Source organism: Chiloscyllium plagiosum, chromosome 31 (genome assembly GCF_004010195.1).
Source record: "Chiloscyllium plagiosum isolate BGI_BamShark_2017 chromosome 31, ASM401019v2, whole genome shotgun sequence".
NCBI lineage: Eukaryota > Metazoa > Chordata > Chondrichthyes > Orectolobiformes > Hemiscylliidae > Chiloscyllium > Chiloscyllium plagiosum.
Genome location: NC_057740.1, coordinates 44742738 through 44758422, shown reverse-complemented (window position 1 = coordinate 44758422; position 15685 = coordinate 44742738). Strand labels below are relative to the sequence as shown.

The window sequence follows — 15685 nt, the reverse complement described above, 5'->3', positions numbered from 1 at the left end:
TTAAGAGGCATTTGGATGGGTATATGAATAGTAAGGGTTTGGAGGGATATGGGCCGGGTGCTGGCAGGTCGGACTAGATTGGGTTGGGGTATCTGGTTGGCATGGACCGGTTGGACCGAAGGGTCTGTTTCCATGCTGTACATCTCTGTGACTCTATACCTGTAATTCCATTACTCTATGGATTAAGCGCAAAACAAAACAATTACCCAAGGCCTGACATAGCCAATTGTATGCTGTATCCATATTAGACTTATAATGAAAAGATCAACCAGGTTTCTTCAATATACACAAAATTATCAATTTATTATAAAACAATACTCAATGAAGATGCAGAGTTGGTTGACACAATATGAAAAATTAAAACACAATTGTTTACCCTTCTTAATAACCCAAAGTACACAAACACATCAGGTAAAAGGAGAGAAATAATCTCTCTGCAGAGATTCACTTTAAAGAGAAAAACATCATGGCCAATGGTGATTATAATTGAAGGCAAAAAAGGACAAGGCACACAATATTTCAAAGTCTTTCAATTTTGCACCGATTGGCAAGTTACTAATCATGCATTATTACTCTGGGGTTTTGCAGACATAGCTTGCTTAGGAAATAATATAAGTAGTTCTTCAGGTCAGTCCTCCAGAAGAACAATCACATTTTATACTGAAATCACCACGAAGATCATTCAGCAATAGGGAACACCAGCTGAGCAAGTAATTTGTTAGCATGCTGGCCCCAGTTAAAATCCGAACAAAATCAATTCTAAGCCACAATGTTCAAACAAGATAGCTACAATACTCAGGTAAGTGATGTTCTAAGAAGGACATGTAATTATTTGAAGTCACAATTTTCAACATGCCTTGTTAAAAAAGAAAAATCATCACCCAAGGGCCTTACAGTGATTTTAAAACTAATCCTGAAGTAGATTCATTTCTCCATAATTCTTTAAAACGAAGTCCTCAATGATAGTGTTTTCATAGCATGGAAATTGTTTCAAGTTCCTCTCTGCCTTTCATCTTGATTCCATAACATCATCAAATATTGGAGCAGAATTAGGTCATTCGTCTCATTGAAAAGACAGAGAGATGGGCAGAGGGGGCAGGGTTGCCTTGTTAGTTTAGAATAAAATTAAATCTATAGCACTGATTGACGTAAGGTCAGATGATATGGGTGTGGGGGTGGAGTTGAGAAACCACAAAGGCAAAACAGACCTCCCGGCAGTGGCCAGGACTAGGGGTGCAAGATGTACCAGGAAATAGATAGGCCATGTCAGAAAGGCAAGGTCACGGTGATCATGGAGACTTCAATATGCAAATGGTCTGGGTGAATAATGTTGCTGGTGGATCTTAAAGTAAGGAAACACTTAGGAGGCAGTGATCATAATATGGTAGAGTTTAGTCTGCAGTTTGAAAGAGAGACAAGGCAAAATCGGATATAATGGCATTACAGTTAAATAAAGGTAATTACAGGGGCATGAGAGAGGAACTGACGAAAACTGACTGGAAGCAGAGCCTAGTGGGGAAGAAAGTAGAGCAACAATGGCAGGAGTTTCTGGGTGTAATTGAGGACACAGTACAGAGGTTCATCCCAAAAAGAAGATAGATTATCTGGGGGGCGGAAATTAGACAGCCATGGCTGACAAAGGAAGTCAGAAAATGTATCATACAAAAAGAGAGCCTATAAAGTGGCCAAGAGCACTGGGAAATCAGAAGGTTGGGAAGATTACAAAACCAAACAGAGGAAAAGAAAGAGAAATAAGGAAGGAGAGGATCAAATATGAAGGTAACCTAGCCAGTAATATTAAAAATGACAGTAAAAGTTTCTTTCAATAAATAAGAAACAAACGAGACGGAAAAGTAGAAACTGGGCAGCTCCAAATTCATGCAGGAAGGCTAGTAATGGGAGATAAGGAAATAGCTGAAGAACTTAATAAATACTTTGTGTCAGTCTTCACAGTGGAAGACATGAGTAATATTCCAACAATTAAGGGGAGTCAAGGAGCAGAGTTGAGTATGGTAGCCATTACAAAAGAGAAAGTGCTAGAAAGGCTAAAAGGTCTAATACTTGATAAATTTCCTGGCCCCGATTGGCTACATCCTAGACTTCGGAGGGAGGTGGCTGAAGAAATAATGGAGGTGTTGGTTGTAATCTTTCAAAAATTACTGGAGTCAGGGAAAGTCCCAGATGATTGGAAAATCGCTGTTGTAACCCCCTTGTTCAAGGAAGAATCAAGACAAAAGATGGAAAATTATAGGTTGATTAGCCTAACCTCGGTTGTAGGTAAAATTCTAGAATCCATCGTTAAGGATGAGATTTCTAAATTCTTGGAGGTGCAGGGTCGGATTAGAACAAGTCAGCATGGATTTAGCAAGGGGAAGTCCTGCCTGACAAACCTATTAGAATTCTTTGAATAGGTAACAAGTAGGTTAGACCAGGAAAACCCAGTGGATGTTATCTACCTAGACTTCCAAAAGGCCTTTGATAAGGTGCCTCATGGGAGGCTGCTGAGTAAGGTGAGGGCCCATAGTGTTCGAGGTGAGCTACTGGCATGGATTGAGGATTGGCTATCTGACAGAAGGCAGAGAGTTGAGATAAAAGGTTCTTTTTCGGAATGGCAGCTAGTGATAAGTGGTGTCCCGCAGTGTTCAGTGTTGGGGCCGCAGCTGTTCATTTTATATATTAATGATCTGGCTGAAGGGACTGGGGGAATCCTGGTGAAGTTCACTGATGATACGAAGTCAGGCGGACAGGCAGGTAGTACTGAGGAGGTGGGGAGGCTGCAGAAAGATTTTAGACAGTTTAGGAGAGTGGTCCAAGAATTGGCAAATGAGAGGTCTTGCACTTTAGAAAAAAGAATACAGGGACAGACTATTTTCTAAACGGTGAGAAAATTCATAAAGCCAAAGTACAAAGGAATCGGTGAGTGCTAGTCCAGGATTCTCTAAAAGTTGACTTGCAGGTTGAGTCCATGGTTAAGAAAGCAAATGTAATGTTGCCAAGGGGGTTAGAATGTAAAAGCAGCGATGTGTTACTGAGACTTTATAAAATTCTGGTTAGGCCCCATTTAGAATCCTTACAAAATAATGCATGGCTTAGAAAGGGTGGACGTTGGGAACTTGTTTCCGTCAGGTGGGGATACTAGGACCCGTGGGCACAGCCTTACAATTAGAGGGGGTCAATTTAAAACGGAAATGAGGATGCATTTCTTCAGCCAGAGTGTGGTGGGCCTGTGGAATTCATTGCCATGGAGGGCAGTGGAGACCAGGACGTTAAATGTCTTCAAGGCAGAGATTGATAAATTCTTAATCTTGCAAGGAATTAAGGGATACAGGGACAGTGTGGGTAAGAGGCGTTGAAATGCCCATCACCCATGATTGAATGGCAGAGTGGGCTCGATGGGCTGAATGGCCTTACTTCCACTCCTATGTCTTATGGTCTTATATGTCTCTCAGCCCCATTCTCTTGCCTTCTCCCTGTAACCTTTGATCCCCTCACCAATCAAGAACCTATCTCTGCCTTAATCACACTCAATGACTTGACCTCCACAGCCTTGAGTGGCAATGAGTTACACAGATTAACTACTCTCTAGCTGAAGAAATTCCTCATCTCATTTCAAAAGGGTTGTGCCTCCTAGGCTGCATCCTTGGATCCTAGTCTCTCTTGCTAGTGGGAACATCTTCTCTATGTCCACTCTATTCTGAAAGTTTCAATGAAATCTACCCTCATCATTCTAAACTTCAAGTACAAACCCAGAATCTCAATCACTCATACGACAAGCTCTTTATCTCTGCAATCGTTTTTGTAAATCTCCTCTGGATCCCCTCTGCACCCCCTCCAAGATCAGCAGATCCTTCCTTAGAGATGGTGCTCAAAACCACTCAGAATACTTCAATTGGAATATGACCAGATTCTTATTCGGCCTCAGGAGTACATCCCTACTCTTGTATTCTGTCCTTCTTGAAATTAACGCTAACGTTACATTAGCCTTCCTGACTGCTAAATGAACCTACATGTTAACCTTAGGAATCCTAGTACAGGATTCTCTTAAATCCCTTAATGATTCAGACTTCACCATTATTTTTGGGATGTTAATTTTATCCTGTACAGTGAAGACAGATGCAAAATATCTGTTCAATTCATCTGCAACTTCCCTATATTATTAATTCCCTAGACACAGTCTCTAGAGGACCAATATTCTTTATTTATCCATTTTGTTTCTAAATACCTATTGAAACTTTTATTTGTTTTTTTATTTGAGTTTTTATACTCTAATTTCCCTTTCCTTATTAATGTTGGTTATTCTTTGCTGTTTTTAATATTCCATCCAATTTTCTAACCTTACTCTTAGCATTGCAGAATTATATGCTTTCAGCTGGATATATCTTTGACTTTCTTGGTTAGCTGTGGATGGTATGTGCTTCCCTTAGAATTTTGCTTTACCACAACAATGCATCATTTTAGAATGCTCTAAAATCTCCCTTATTGTTGGCACTGCATATCTACTGACTTATCCCTTGACCTAATTTCCCAACATCATACCCTCATGAATGTCCTTATTAGAGTTTAAAATATTCACCTTCAATTCCCTCTTCTCTCCTTTAAAATGAAATCAAAATTGTGATCATTTTTACTTAGGGGCACTCTTGAAAATCTTAGTTTAGGCAACATGCCTGAAATGTTCTTGAAAATTTGGGTTCAATTGCCAGCTGTTCAGTGTAATTGGGCCCTCGGCCATATATCTGACAAAATTGGTTGATTGAAAATATTTTCAACAAACAGATGATTAATACTGAAAAGTCTCAAGATTTCAAAAGGCTAAACCATGCAGAATTCATTGGACAGATAATACTAACAAAAATAGGTTAAAATCTTATTTCTTATTGTTGAAAATATTAGCACAAAGCAAATTGAGTTTTTATAAACATTTCTCTTCTGAAGACATTAAATAAGTGTTGATATAAAGAGATCGCAACACAGTGTGTAATAATCATTAACCAGATCACCCCACTGCTTATTTGCATAGTCCAAATGATTCCCACGTAGTCCCCAAATAAGTAATTTGAATTTTTATAAAAAATTTTCAAGTGCATACTCAATAAAGTGAACCAGTATGTAACCTGGTATATATCATTTAAAAGAATTTAAAATGAGTGCATATCAAGACTGAATTTGTGATTAATCAATCTTTTCATTGCCTGAGGATAATACATTAGGAACAATTCTTTTGCAATCTCATAGGTATTTCCCACAGGTTTATCTGGATATTTTACTTTGTTGATGATAAATCCTTGCTCCACTTGAAAGACAATTTGATTGAAATGAGCTTGATTGAAGGGAATTCCCTTCTCAAGACATTTAATAAGTGTTGATACAAAGAGATCCCAACGCAGTGCATAATAATCATTAACCAGGCCACCCCACTGCTTATTTGCATAGTCCAAAAGATTCCCACCTGGTCCCCAAAGAGTAATTTGACTTCGGGCATTGAATTCGTATAGTTCTGCTTCTTCCTCATTTGTTGCCAAGGACTGAGCTGTTTGTAACCAGTGGCCGACTATAAAGTGTCTGTCGCTGGACAAGAGACTATCAAGTTGTGGTAGTAAACTATTCACGAGAACATTTCCTGAGGTACGCAGCCCTACAATGGAATGTTTTAAGAATGCATTCTTGAGGTCTTCATAAAATTCTGATACTAAGAGCTGAACAGATTGCCTTGTCACATCAACAAGGTCATATCTGAAAGTCTCGCTAAAGAACAGATCAGAAGCAGCTGCTTGCATTCGTCTCCATGCTTCATAGACATCACTTTTATTATACCATAAAGAAGTATCCAGTTTCAAAGAAGGTCTGTGAACCAACGGACTTCGGTTATGATCTCGTCGATACGAAGTATTATTGTAGACACTTTGAAATAGCAGCAACCATGCAGCTATAGCATCATCATTTTTCTTTCCATACCGTCTTTGTGCGTAAGACATAACCCATTTTGTGAGGTTTAAAGGTTTTTGGCACCAGCCAATTTCATTCATTAGCTCATACACAACATCATTCTGTTCAATTCCTTCTGGTGTTATTCCTGTGCCCACCATGGTAGAATTTGGAGAAGACAGAGCTTCAAAAGGACCTTTATTGATCGTGTCTATTGTTCCATACATTCCTATGTTGCCACCAAAATTATGCAACATGCACCATATAAAAGGTTGTCCATAGAAAGATTCAGTGAAGGTATATACTGGATTACTGTCAGCAAATAAATCAAGAATAATCATCCTTCCCAATGGCACTCCATGTAAGAAAGCTTTGATTTGAGTCGGCTGCCAAAATGATTGTGCATTCACAAATAGCCAACCTTGCATGAGCCAAATTGCCAAAGGGTCCACTGTGGGGAAATAAAGTATATTCAAGCAATGACGTTTAAGAATGCTGACTAACAATGACAATTTCTAAAGGAGCATTGATCTTCTGTGGTGAAATAATTTTTTATGCAAGCGTGGTTATTGCTTATAATAATTAAAGAGGTCAGAAGTAAATCTTTTTCTGTTACTATGACAAAGTTAAAATGAAATAATATCGCAAAAGGTATCTATGATCTCAATGAATGGCAGTCTTCTGTTCCTATGTATAATGCTTTATGTTCTAGGTATAAAGCACCAGTAAATGCTTTTTGATACATTGCCACTTGTGACCCGGAGGAAGTTCCTACTCACATACATGTATAATATTTACCTAGAAAGTTCAAACTTCTAATGGATAGAATTACAATGCCCAGACAACCAATGAACATTGACAATAATGATCTTCATGTCAGTGAGCTTGATGCCCTATACTTATGAATACATTTACTCCAGCTTTCTGCTATTGCTAACCTCAGATATAGGACAATGATCAGCAGTAGGTATGTCAAAAGCCCTAAGCAGACACTCCCTAGTTCCCCCCAAAAAAATGCTCACCATCCCACCTCTCCTCCTAAGAATGCTTTCCTCGGTTTTCCTGCTGCAGTCCTGACGATTCTCATCTGCTGCATCCTTTCCAGACAACATTCAGTTCCCACATCCTAGGAATGCTTCCACTGCCCACATTCTTTCCAGACAATACTCAGAACCACCACCAGTGATACTGATCATTATGTCATAAGGTTTGATCTTTATTGTCATCATTAGGATGACAGTAGAAAATGACATTGATCAATCCAGAATAAGAATAATCTACTCACAGAGAGTGGACTTCAATGGAGCAAGAACAGAACATGGCCAGATAGATTAAAACCAAATGTTGGCAGGCAAAACAGTAAATGAACATTAGGCTACCTTCAAAAAGGAGACAGTCAAGGTATACTCCCATAAAAGAGAAATATAGGACAGAAAAATCCAGGAGTTTCCTGGATGACAACTTGAACAGAAATTAGGTTCCAGAAGAAAAATAATGCTTATGATATGCATCAAGTGTTAAATACAGTTGCAAGCCAAGCTGAATACCAAAGATTCAGCAGGGAGGTGGCAAAGCAAATGAGAAGCAGAGAAAGATTAACAAAAAAAAGACTGACAGCTAACATGAAAGTAAATCCCAAGTTTTCTGTAAGTGCATAAATAGTAAAAGGGTGTTAAAAGTAGGCATAGGGCTGATTAGAGGCTAAAGAAAGGGATTTACAACTTACAGATAAGAGGCATGGCTGAGGTGTTAAATTAACACTGCATCTGTCTTTACCAAGATGCCTTTTGCTCTTTTTTGGCTCATAGTTTGTAAGGCCTTTAACAGGATAAATTGAAGCCTAGGATGAAGTAGGTCCACTCAAGGACAAAGGAGGAAATTTATGCATGGAGCCAGATGAAGTGAGTGAGGTTCTTACTGAATACTTTGGATCAGTATTCACAAAGGAGAGGAACATGACAGATGTGAATTTCGGGAGGTGGGGGATGTTGATATGTTGCATGTGAACACAAAAAAGTGGTATTGGATGTTTTGAAAAATATTAAGGTAGGTAAGTCCCCAGGACCTGAAGGGATCCATCCCAGAATGCTGAGGGAGGCAGGTGAGGAAATTGCCAAAGCCTTGTACAAAATTTTCGTATCCTCCTTCGTAATAGGAGAGATCCCACATGACTGCAGAATAGCTAACATTGTTCCTTTAAGAAGGGCAATGGCAATAATCCAGAAAATTACATGCTGGTGAGCCTTTCATCAGTGTTAGGGAAATCATTGGAGAAGATCCTTAGGGATAGGATTTACTCACCATTTGGAAAAATATGAACGTATTCACGATCAGCAGTATGGCTTTCTGCAGGGAAGGTTGAGTCTCTTAAACCTAATTGAGTTTTTTGAGGAAGTGACAAAGATGATTGATGAGGACAGGCTGCTAGAACATTGACTATATGGACTTTAGCAAAGCTTTTGATATGTTCCTTCATGGCAGGCTGATACAAAAGGTGAAGTCACATGGGATCCACAGTGAACTGGTGAAATGGAGACAGAACTAGCTTAGTTATAGAAGACAGAGAGTAGAAGGGTCCCTTTGTCTGCAGATGGACGACCAGCAGTGTTCTGTAGGGATCAGTGCTGGGACTGTGTGTGTGTGTGTGCGTGCGTGACCTGTTTAATAAGTTTGTATTTTGAGAGACCAAATGCAAGAAGGAAATATATAGCAAATGGCAGAACCCTTAATAGTATCAACATACACAGAGATCTGGGCATACAGGTCCACAGTTCCTTGAAAGTGATAACGCAAGAGGAAAAGGTAGTCAAGAAGGCATATGCATGTTACCTTCATTGGTCAAGGCATGGAGTATAAAAATGGGGAAGTCATGTTGCAGCTGTATCGAAAACTTTAGTTAGGCCACATTTGGAATATGTTGTACAGTTCTGATTACCACACAACCAGAAGGATGTGGAGGCTTTGGAAAGGATATCGAAAAGGTTTACCAAGGAGTTACCTCATTGGGAGGATGTTAGCTATAAGGAGAGATTGGACAAACTTGGTTGTCACATGAACAAAGGACAAGGGGCAACCTAATAAAAGTTTATAAAATTATGAGTGGCATGGATAGAATGGATAGTTGGAGTCTTTCCCCAAGGTTAGAATTAATAGGGGACATTTGACAATAGCAATGTTTACGAAAGATCTGACAAATAGAGTGTGTCATAGAGATGTACATCATGGAAAACAGACTCTTTGGTTCAACTCGTCCATGCCGACCAGGTATCCTAAATTAATCTAGTCCCATTTGCCAGCACTTGGCCCATACCCCTCTAAACCCTTCGCACTCATATACCCATCAGATGCCTTTTAAATGTTGTAACTGTACCAGCCACCACTACTTCCTCTGGCAGCCCACTTCATACACGCATCACCCTCATTGTGAAAAGGTTGTCCCTTAGGTCAGTTTTAAATCTTTCCCTTCTCACCCTAAACCTATGCCCTCTAGTTCTGGACTTTCCCAATCCATGGAAGAGACCATGCCTATTTACCCTATCCATGCATTTAAGGATTTTATAAACCTGTATAAGGTCACTCCGCAGCTTCTGATGTGCCAGGGACAACAGCCCCTGCCTATTCAGCTTTTCCCTATAGCTCAACTCTCCAACCCTGGCAACATCCTTGTAAATCTTTTCTAAACCCTATCAAGTTTCATAACATCCTTCCTATAGGAGGGAGACCAGAATTGCACACAATATTCCAAAAGTGGCCTTACCAATGTCCTATACAGCTACAACATGACCTCCCAATTCCTATCATTAATGCTCTGACTAATAAAGGAAAACATACTAAACACTTTCTTCACTATCCTATCTACTGGAGACTCCACTTTCAAGGAACTGTGAACTTGCACTCCAAGGTCTCTTTGTTCAGCATCACTCCCCGGGATCTTACCATTAAGTGTATAAGTTCTGCCCTGATTTGCCTTTCCAAAACGTAACACCTCACATTTATCTAAATTAAACTCCATCTGCTACCCTCAGACCACTGACCCATCTGATCAAGATCCTGTTGTAGTATGAGGTAACCTTCTTCGCCTCCACGACAACCCCAATTTTGGTATCATCTGCAAACTTACTAACCATACCTATGTTTACATCCAAATCATTTATCTAAGTGACGCAAAGCAGTGGACCCAGCACCAATCTTTCTGGCACACTGACCCTTGTGGCCCATCACTGGTCACAGGCCTCCAGTCTGAAAAGCAACCCTCACCACCACCTTCTGTCTTCTATCTTCGAGCCAGTCTGTATCCAAATTGCTGATTCTCCCTGTATTCCATGTGATTCTACTACAAACCAACCGACTCCCACAGCTACCTGGACTACACCGCCTCCCATCCTGACCCCTGTAAAAACGCCATCCCATTCTCCCAATTCCTTCGTCGCCGCCGCATCTGCTCCCAGGATTTCTGTCTTTGTTCACTCCTTTCCTCAGCAATATTTTGTGTTTGATTTTGTCTACTTTCTGTGGTTTTATTTACCCTAATGAAGAAGAGCATATCTTCTCAACATCACAACTATTGATCTCACCCTGCTTGGCTGTTGTATGGAACCCCCTACGTGTTAACCCCTTAAAGCCAAATACATAACAATATTGTCAAATTTGATGGAATTTTAATGCATTTACTTTAGGGGAAATTTGGCATGTTAATATGCTGCAGTTTTTCTTATCTGCGATGTTTTGTGTTATGTTGCTGAAAATATTACTGATGAAATACTTAGCAGTTGTAGTAAAATCATGCGTATACTTAGGATGAAGAAGATTATGAGTACCACATATGCTTGGTCCAGTTCTTGTTGGATTCATTTGGATATCAAAGTTGAAACTTTATTGCTGGAACAGCACAGCAGGTCAGGCAGCATCCAGGGAACAGGAGATTCGACGTTTCGGGCACAGGCCCTTCTTCAGGAATGAGCAGAGAGTGTTCAGCAGGAGAAGATAAAAGGTAGGGAGGAGGGACTTGGAGGAGGGGAGTTGGAAGTGGAGGAGATGCGGTGGAGGGCACCGTCGACCACGTCGCCTTCCTGACCTGCAGTCTTCTTGTTGACCTCTCCGCCTCCATCCTACTCCTTTCTATCACCCTCACCTTGACCTCTTTCCACCTATCACATTTCCAACGCCCCTCCTCCAAGTCCCTCCTCCCTACCTTTTATCTTCTCCTGCTGAACACTCTCTGCTCATTCCTGAAGAAGGGCCTGTGCCCGAAACGTCGAATCTCCTGTTCCCTGGATGCTGCCTGACCTGCTGTGCTGTTCCAGCAATAAAGTTTCAACTTTGATCTCCAGCATCTGCAGACCTCACTTTCTCCTCTTCCATGTGATTTAACCTTGCTGATCAGTCTACTACGAGGAACCTTGCCAATCACCTTACTGAAGTCCATATAGATCATATTCATTGCTCTACCCTCATCAATCCTTTTTGTTACTTCCTCAAAAAACTCAAATTAGTGAGACATGATTTTCCACGCACAAAGCCATGTTATACAAATAGGCTTTTACAAGATGATGATCAGATAGGATAGACAGTGAAAGTCTTTTTCCTAGGATGATGATGTCAGCCTGTACAAGGGGGGATAACTATAAATGGAGGGGTGATAGATTTAAGACAGATGTCAGAGGCAAGTTCTTTACTCGGAGTGGTAAGAGTGCGGAATGCCCATGTGGATGTCGATGTTTTGGGCAAGGACCCTTCATCAGGCTCTTGCCCGGGGTGTTGATTCTCCTGCTTCTCCAGTACCCCACTCTCCAGCATCTGCGGTCCTCACTTTCTTCTAAGATTAGGGACAGTCAAGTACATTAGTGGGAAGTTGTGCATGGAGTCAGAGGAGTTAGAAGAGGTGCTAAATAAATAATTTTCATCAGTATTCACACAGGAAAAAGACAATGTTGTCGAGGAGAATATTGAGATACAGGCTACTAGACTAGATGGGATTGAGGTTCATAAGAAGGAGCTGTTAGCAGTCTAGAAAGTGTGAAAATAGATAAGTCCCCTGGGTCAGATAGGATTTATCCTAGGATTCTCTGGAAAGCTAGGGAGGAGAATGCAGAGCCTTGGGCTTTGATCTTTATTTTGTCATTATTTACAGGAATAGTGCCAGAAGACTGGAGAATAGTAAATGTTGTCTCCTTGTTCAAGAAGGGGAGTAGAGACAACCCCTGGTAATTATAGACCAGTGAGCCTTACTTCGGTTGTGGATAAAGTGTTGGAAAAGGTTATAAGGAGATAGAATTTATAATCATCTAGAGAGGGATAAGTTGATTAGGGATAGTCAACACGGTTTTGTGAAGGGTAGGTCTTGCCTCACAAACCTTATTGAGTTCTTTGAGAAGGTGACCAAACAGGTGGATGAGGATAAAGCGGCTGAAGTTTGAATATGGATTTCAGTAAAGCGTTTGATAAGGTTCCTCACGGTAGGCTATTGCACAAAATACAGAGGTATGGGATTAAGGGTGATTTAGAAGTTTGGATCAGAAATTAGCTAGTTGTAAGAAGACAGAGGGTGGTGGAAGAAGGGCTTATGCCCGAAACGTCGATTCTCCTGTTCCCTGGATGCTGCCTGACCTGCTGCGCCTTTCCAGCAACACATTTTCAGCTCTGATCTCCAGCATCTGCAGACCTCACTTTCTCCTCGGTGGATGGGAAATGTTCATCCTGGGGTTCAGTTACTACTGGTAATCAGCAAGGATCTGTTTTGGGGCCACTGTTGTTTGTCATTTTTATAAATGACCTAGATGAGGGCATAGAAGGACGGGTTAGTAAATTTGCAGATGACACTAAGATCGGTGTAGTTGTGGATAATGCTGAAGGATGTTGCAGGTTACAGAGGATCATAGATAAGCGCCAGAGCTGGGCTGAGAGGTAGCAAATAGAGCTTAATGCGGACAAGTGCGAGGTGATTCACTTTGGAAGAAGTACCAGGAATACAGAGTACTGGACTAATGGTAATACTCTTGGTACTGCAAATGAGCAGAGAGATCTCAGTGTCCGTGTGCATAAATCCCTGAAAGTTGCACCCAGGTTGATAGGGTTGTTAAGAAGGCATATGGTGTGTTAGCTTTTATTGGTAGAGGGATTGCATTTCGGAGCCATGAGGTCATGTTGAAGCTGGACAAAACTCTGGTGTAGCTGCACTTGCAGTGTTGCATACAGTTCTGGTCATCGCATTATAGGAAAGATGTGGAAGCATTAGAAAGGGCATCGAGGAGATTTACCAGGATGTTGCCTGGTATGGAGGGAAGGTCTTATGAGGAAAGGCTGAGGGACTGGAGGCTGTTTTCGTGGGAGAAAAGAAGGTGGAGAGATGACTTAATAGAGACGTACAAGATGATCAGAGGATTAGATAGGGTGGACAGTCAGAGCCTTTTTCCTCAGGTGATGGCTAGCATGAGGGGACATATATCTTTAAACTGAGGGGTGATAGATATAGGACAGATTTCAGAGGTAGGTTCTTCACTGAGAGAGTAGTAAGGGTGTGGAATACCCTGCCTGCAACAGTAGTAGATTTGCCAACTTTAAGGGCATATAAATGGTCATTGGATAAACAGATGAATGATCATGGAATACTGTAGGTCAAATGGGCTTCAGATTGGTTTCACAGGTTGGTGCAACATCAAGGGCCAAAGGGCTTGTACTGCGCTATAAATGTTCTATGTTCTGCAATTTCAGTTAACCACGGTTTACCGCTGCCTGAAAATATTAATGGAACATTACGGAAATAATTCCAGGGGGCTGCTGGGGAGGTAAATTTCCCATTTAAATGATAGGGTTCGCTACTATTCGTGGTTTCGCGCATTTAAGGTACGTCTTGGAACGTATCATCTGTGCATACGGGGGATGCCTGTAATTGGCAAATCATGTTGCAGCTTTGTAGAACTTTAGATAGGCCACATTTGGAATATTATATCCAGAACTGATCAATTACTAGAGGATGTGGAGGCTTTGGAGAGAGTACAGAAAAGGCTTACCAGGACGTTGCCTGGTTTGAAAAGTAATAGCTATGAGGAGATTGGACAAACCCAATTTGTTTTCATTTGAGCATCAGAAACTGAGGGGTGACTTGAAAGAAGTTGACAAAACTATGAGAGGCACAAATAGAATGGAGAGTTGACTATTTTTTTTCCCCAGGAGAGAAATGTCAAATACTAGAGGACATAGGGAAAGTTAAAAAGGAGTTCAGAAAGGCAATTTTTAAAAAAAAAAACACTGTGGTAAATGCCTGGATCCTGCTGCCAGAGGAGGCGGTATGTGCAAATACAATTGCAACATTTAAGAGGCATCTTGACAGATAGAGGGATATGGACTACATAGGGGTAAAAGGGTTTAGCTTAGAAAGGTGTGTGTTGCAGCAGGCTTGGTGAGCCAAAGGGCCTGTTCCAAGCTGTACTGTTCTTTGCATGATGTGGGAGTTGGTCAACGGGCTGATGTGGTATGTAGTAACTACACCTGTAGCAAATATTGCTTGCTTGAGATCTCCAGCTTAGACTTGATAAGCTGGAGTTCAACTTTCAAACACTCTGACACATCAGGGAGGATACCTGTATGCTGTGTTTCAGGGGGCAATTGCAGTCCTTAGACTACTACTTCAAAATTCAGTCAATTGTCAGGGTCAGGCAGATAGGAATAAAAGAATGACTAGGGTAGGAATAGGTCCAGTCAAGGATAGTAGTGGGAAATTGCGTGTGGAGGCGGAAGAGATTGGGGAGACACTGAATGAATACTTTTCTTCAGTATTTACTCAGGAACAGGGCATTGTCGTCGATGTGAATACTGAGTCACAAATAAGTAGAATGGATGGCTTTGAGGTATGTAGAGAAGAGGTGTTGGAAATCCTGGAAAAGGTGAAAATAGATAAGTCCCCTGGGCCTGATGGCATTTATCCTAGGATTCTCTGGGAAGCAAGGGAGGAGATTGCAGAGCCATTGGCCTTGATTTTTATGTCCTCTTTGTCTACAGGAGTAGTGCCAGAAGACTGGAGGATAGCAAATGTGGTTCCCTTGTTCAAAAAGGGGAGTAGGGATAACCCTAGTAACTATAGGCCGGTGAGTCTCACTTCTGTTGTGGGCAAAGTCTTAGAGAGAATTGTAAGGGATAGGATTTATGCACATCTAGATAGGAATAATGTGATCAAGGATAGTCAGCATGGTTTTGTGAAGGGAAGGTCGTGCCTCACAAACCTTATTGAATTCTTTGAAAAGGTGACGAAGGAGGTTGATGAGGGCAAAGCGGTAGATGTGGTATATATGGATTTTAGTAAGGCGTTTGATAAGGTTCCCCACGGTAGGCTACTGCAGAAAATACGGAGATATGGCATTGAGGATGAGTTGGAGGTTTGGATTAGGAATTGGCTGGATGGAAGAAGACAGAGGGTAGTAGTTGATGGCAAAGTTTCTTCATGGAGTGCCGTCACTAGCGGTGTTCCGCAAGGATCTGTTTTGGGACCATTGCTGTTTGTCATTTTTATAAATGACATGGAAGAGGGGTTAGAAGGTTGGGTGAGCAAGTTTGCGGATGATACGAAAGTCAGAGGAGTTGTTGACAGTGAGGAAGGATGTGGCAGGTTACAGCAGGACATAGAGAAGCTGCAGAGCTGGGCAGAAAGGTGGCAAATGGAATTCAATGTAGCTAAGTGTGAGGTGATTCACTTTGGGAAGAATAACAAAAAGATGGGGTACGGGGCTAATGGACGGATACTTGGTAGAGTGGATGAGCAGAGGGA

At 41.2% G+C, this 15685-nt stretch overlaps 2 protein-coding genes across 2 annotated transcripts in view; both read right to left on the bottom strand.

Annotated features, from left to right (window-relative positions):
- coasy (CoA synthase) overlaps window positions 1-15685 on the bottom strand; it is a 126489-nt gene that overhangs the window by 105758 nt on the left and 5046 nt on the right. The gene's annotated exons all lie outside the window — the stretch shown is intronic.
- Window positions 3455-15685, bottom strand: part of naglu (N-acetylglucosaminidase, alpha) — a 47188-nt gene continuing 34957 nt past the window's right edge. The window contains exon 6 of the mRNA XM_043721568.1: window positions 3455-6376. Coding sequence (XP_043577503.1) covers window positions 5139-6376 — 1238 coding nt within the window. The 3' untranslated portion in view covers window positions 3455-5138. The remainder of the gene's footprint in view (window positions 6377-15685) is intronic.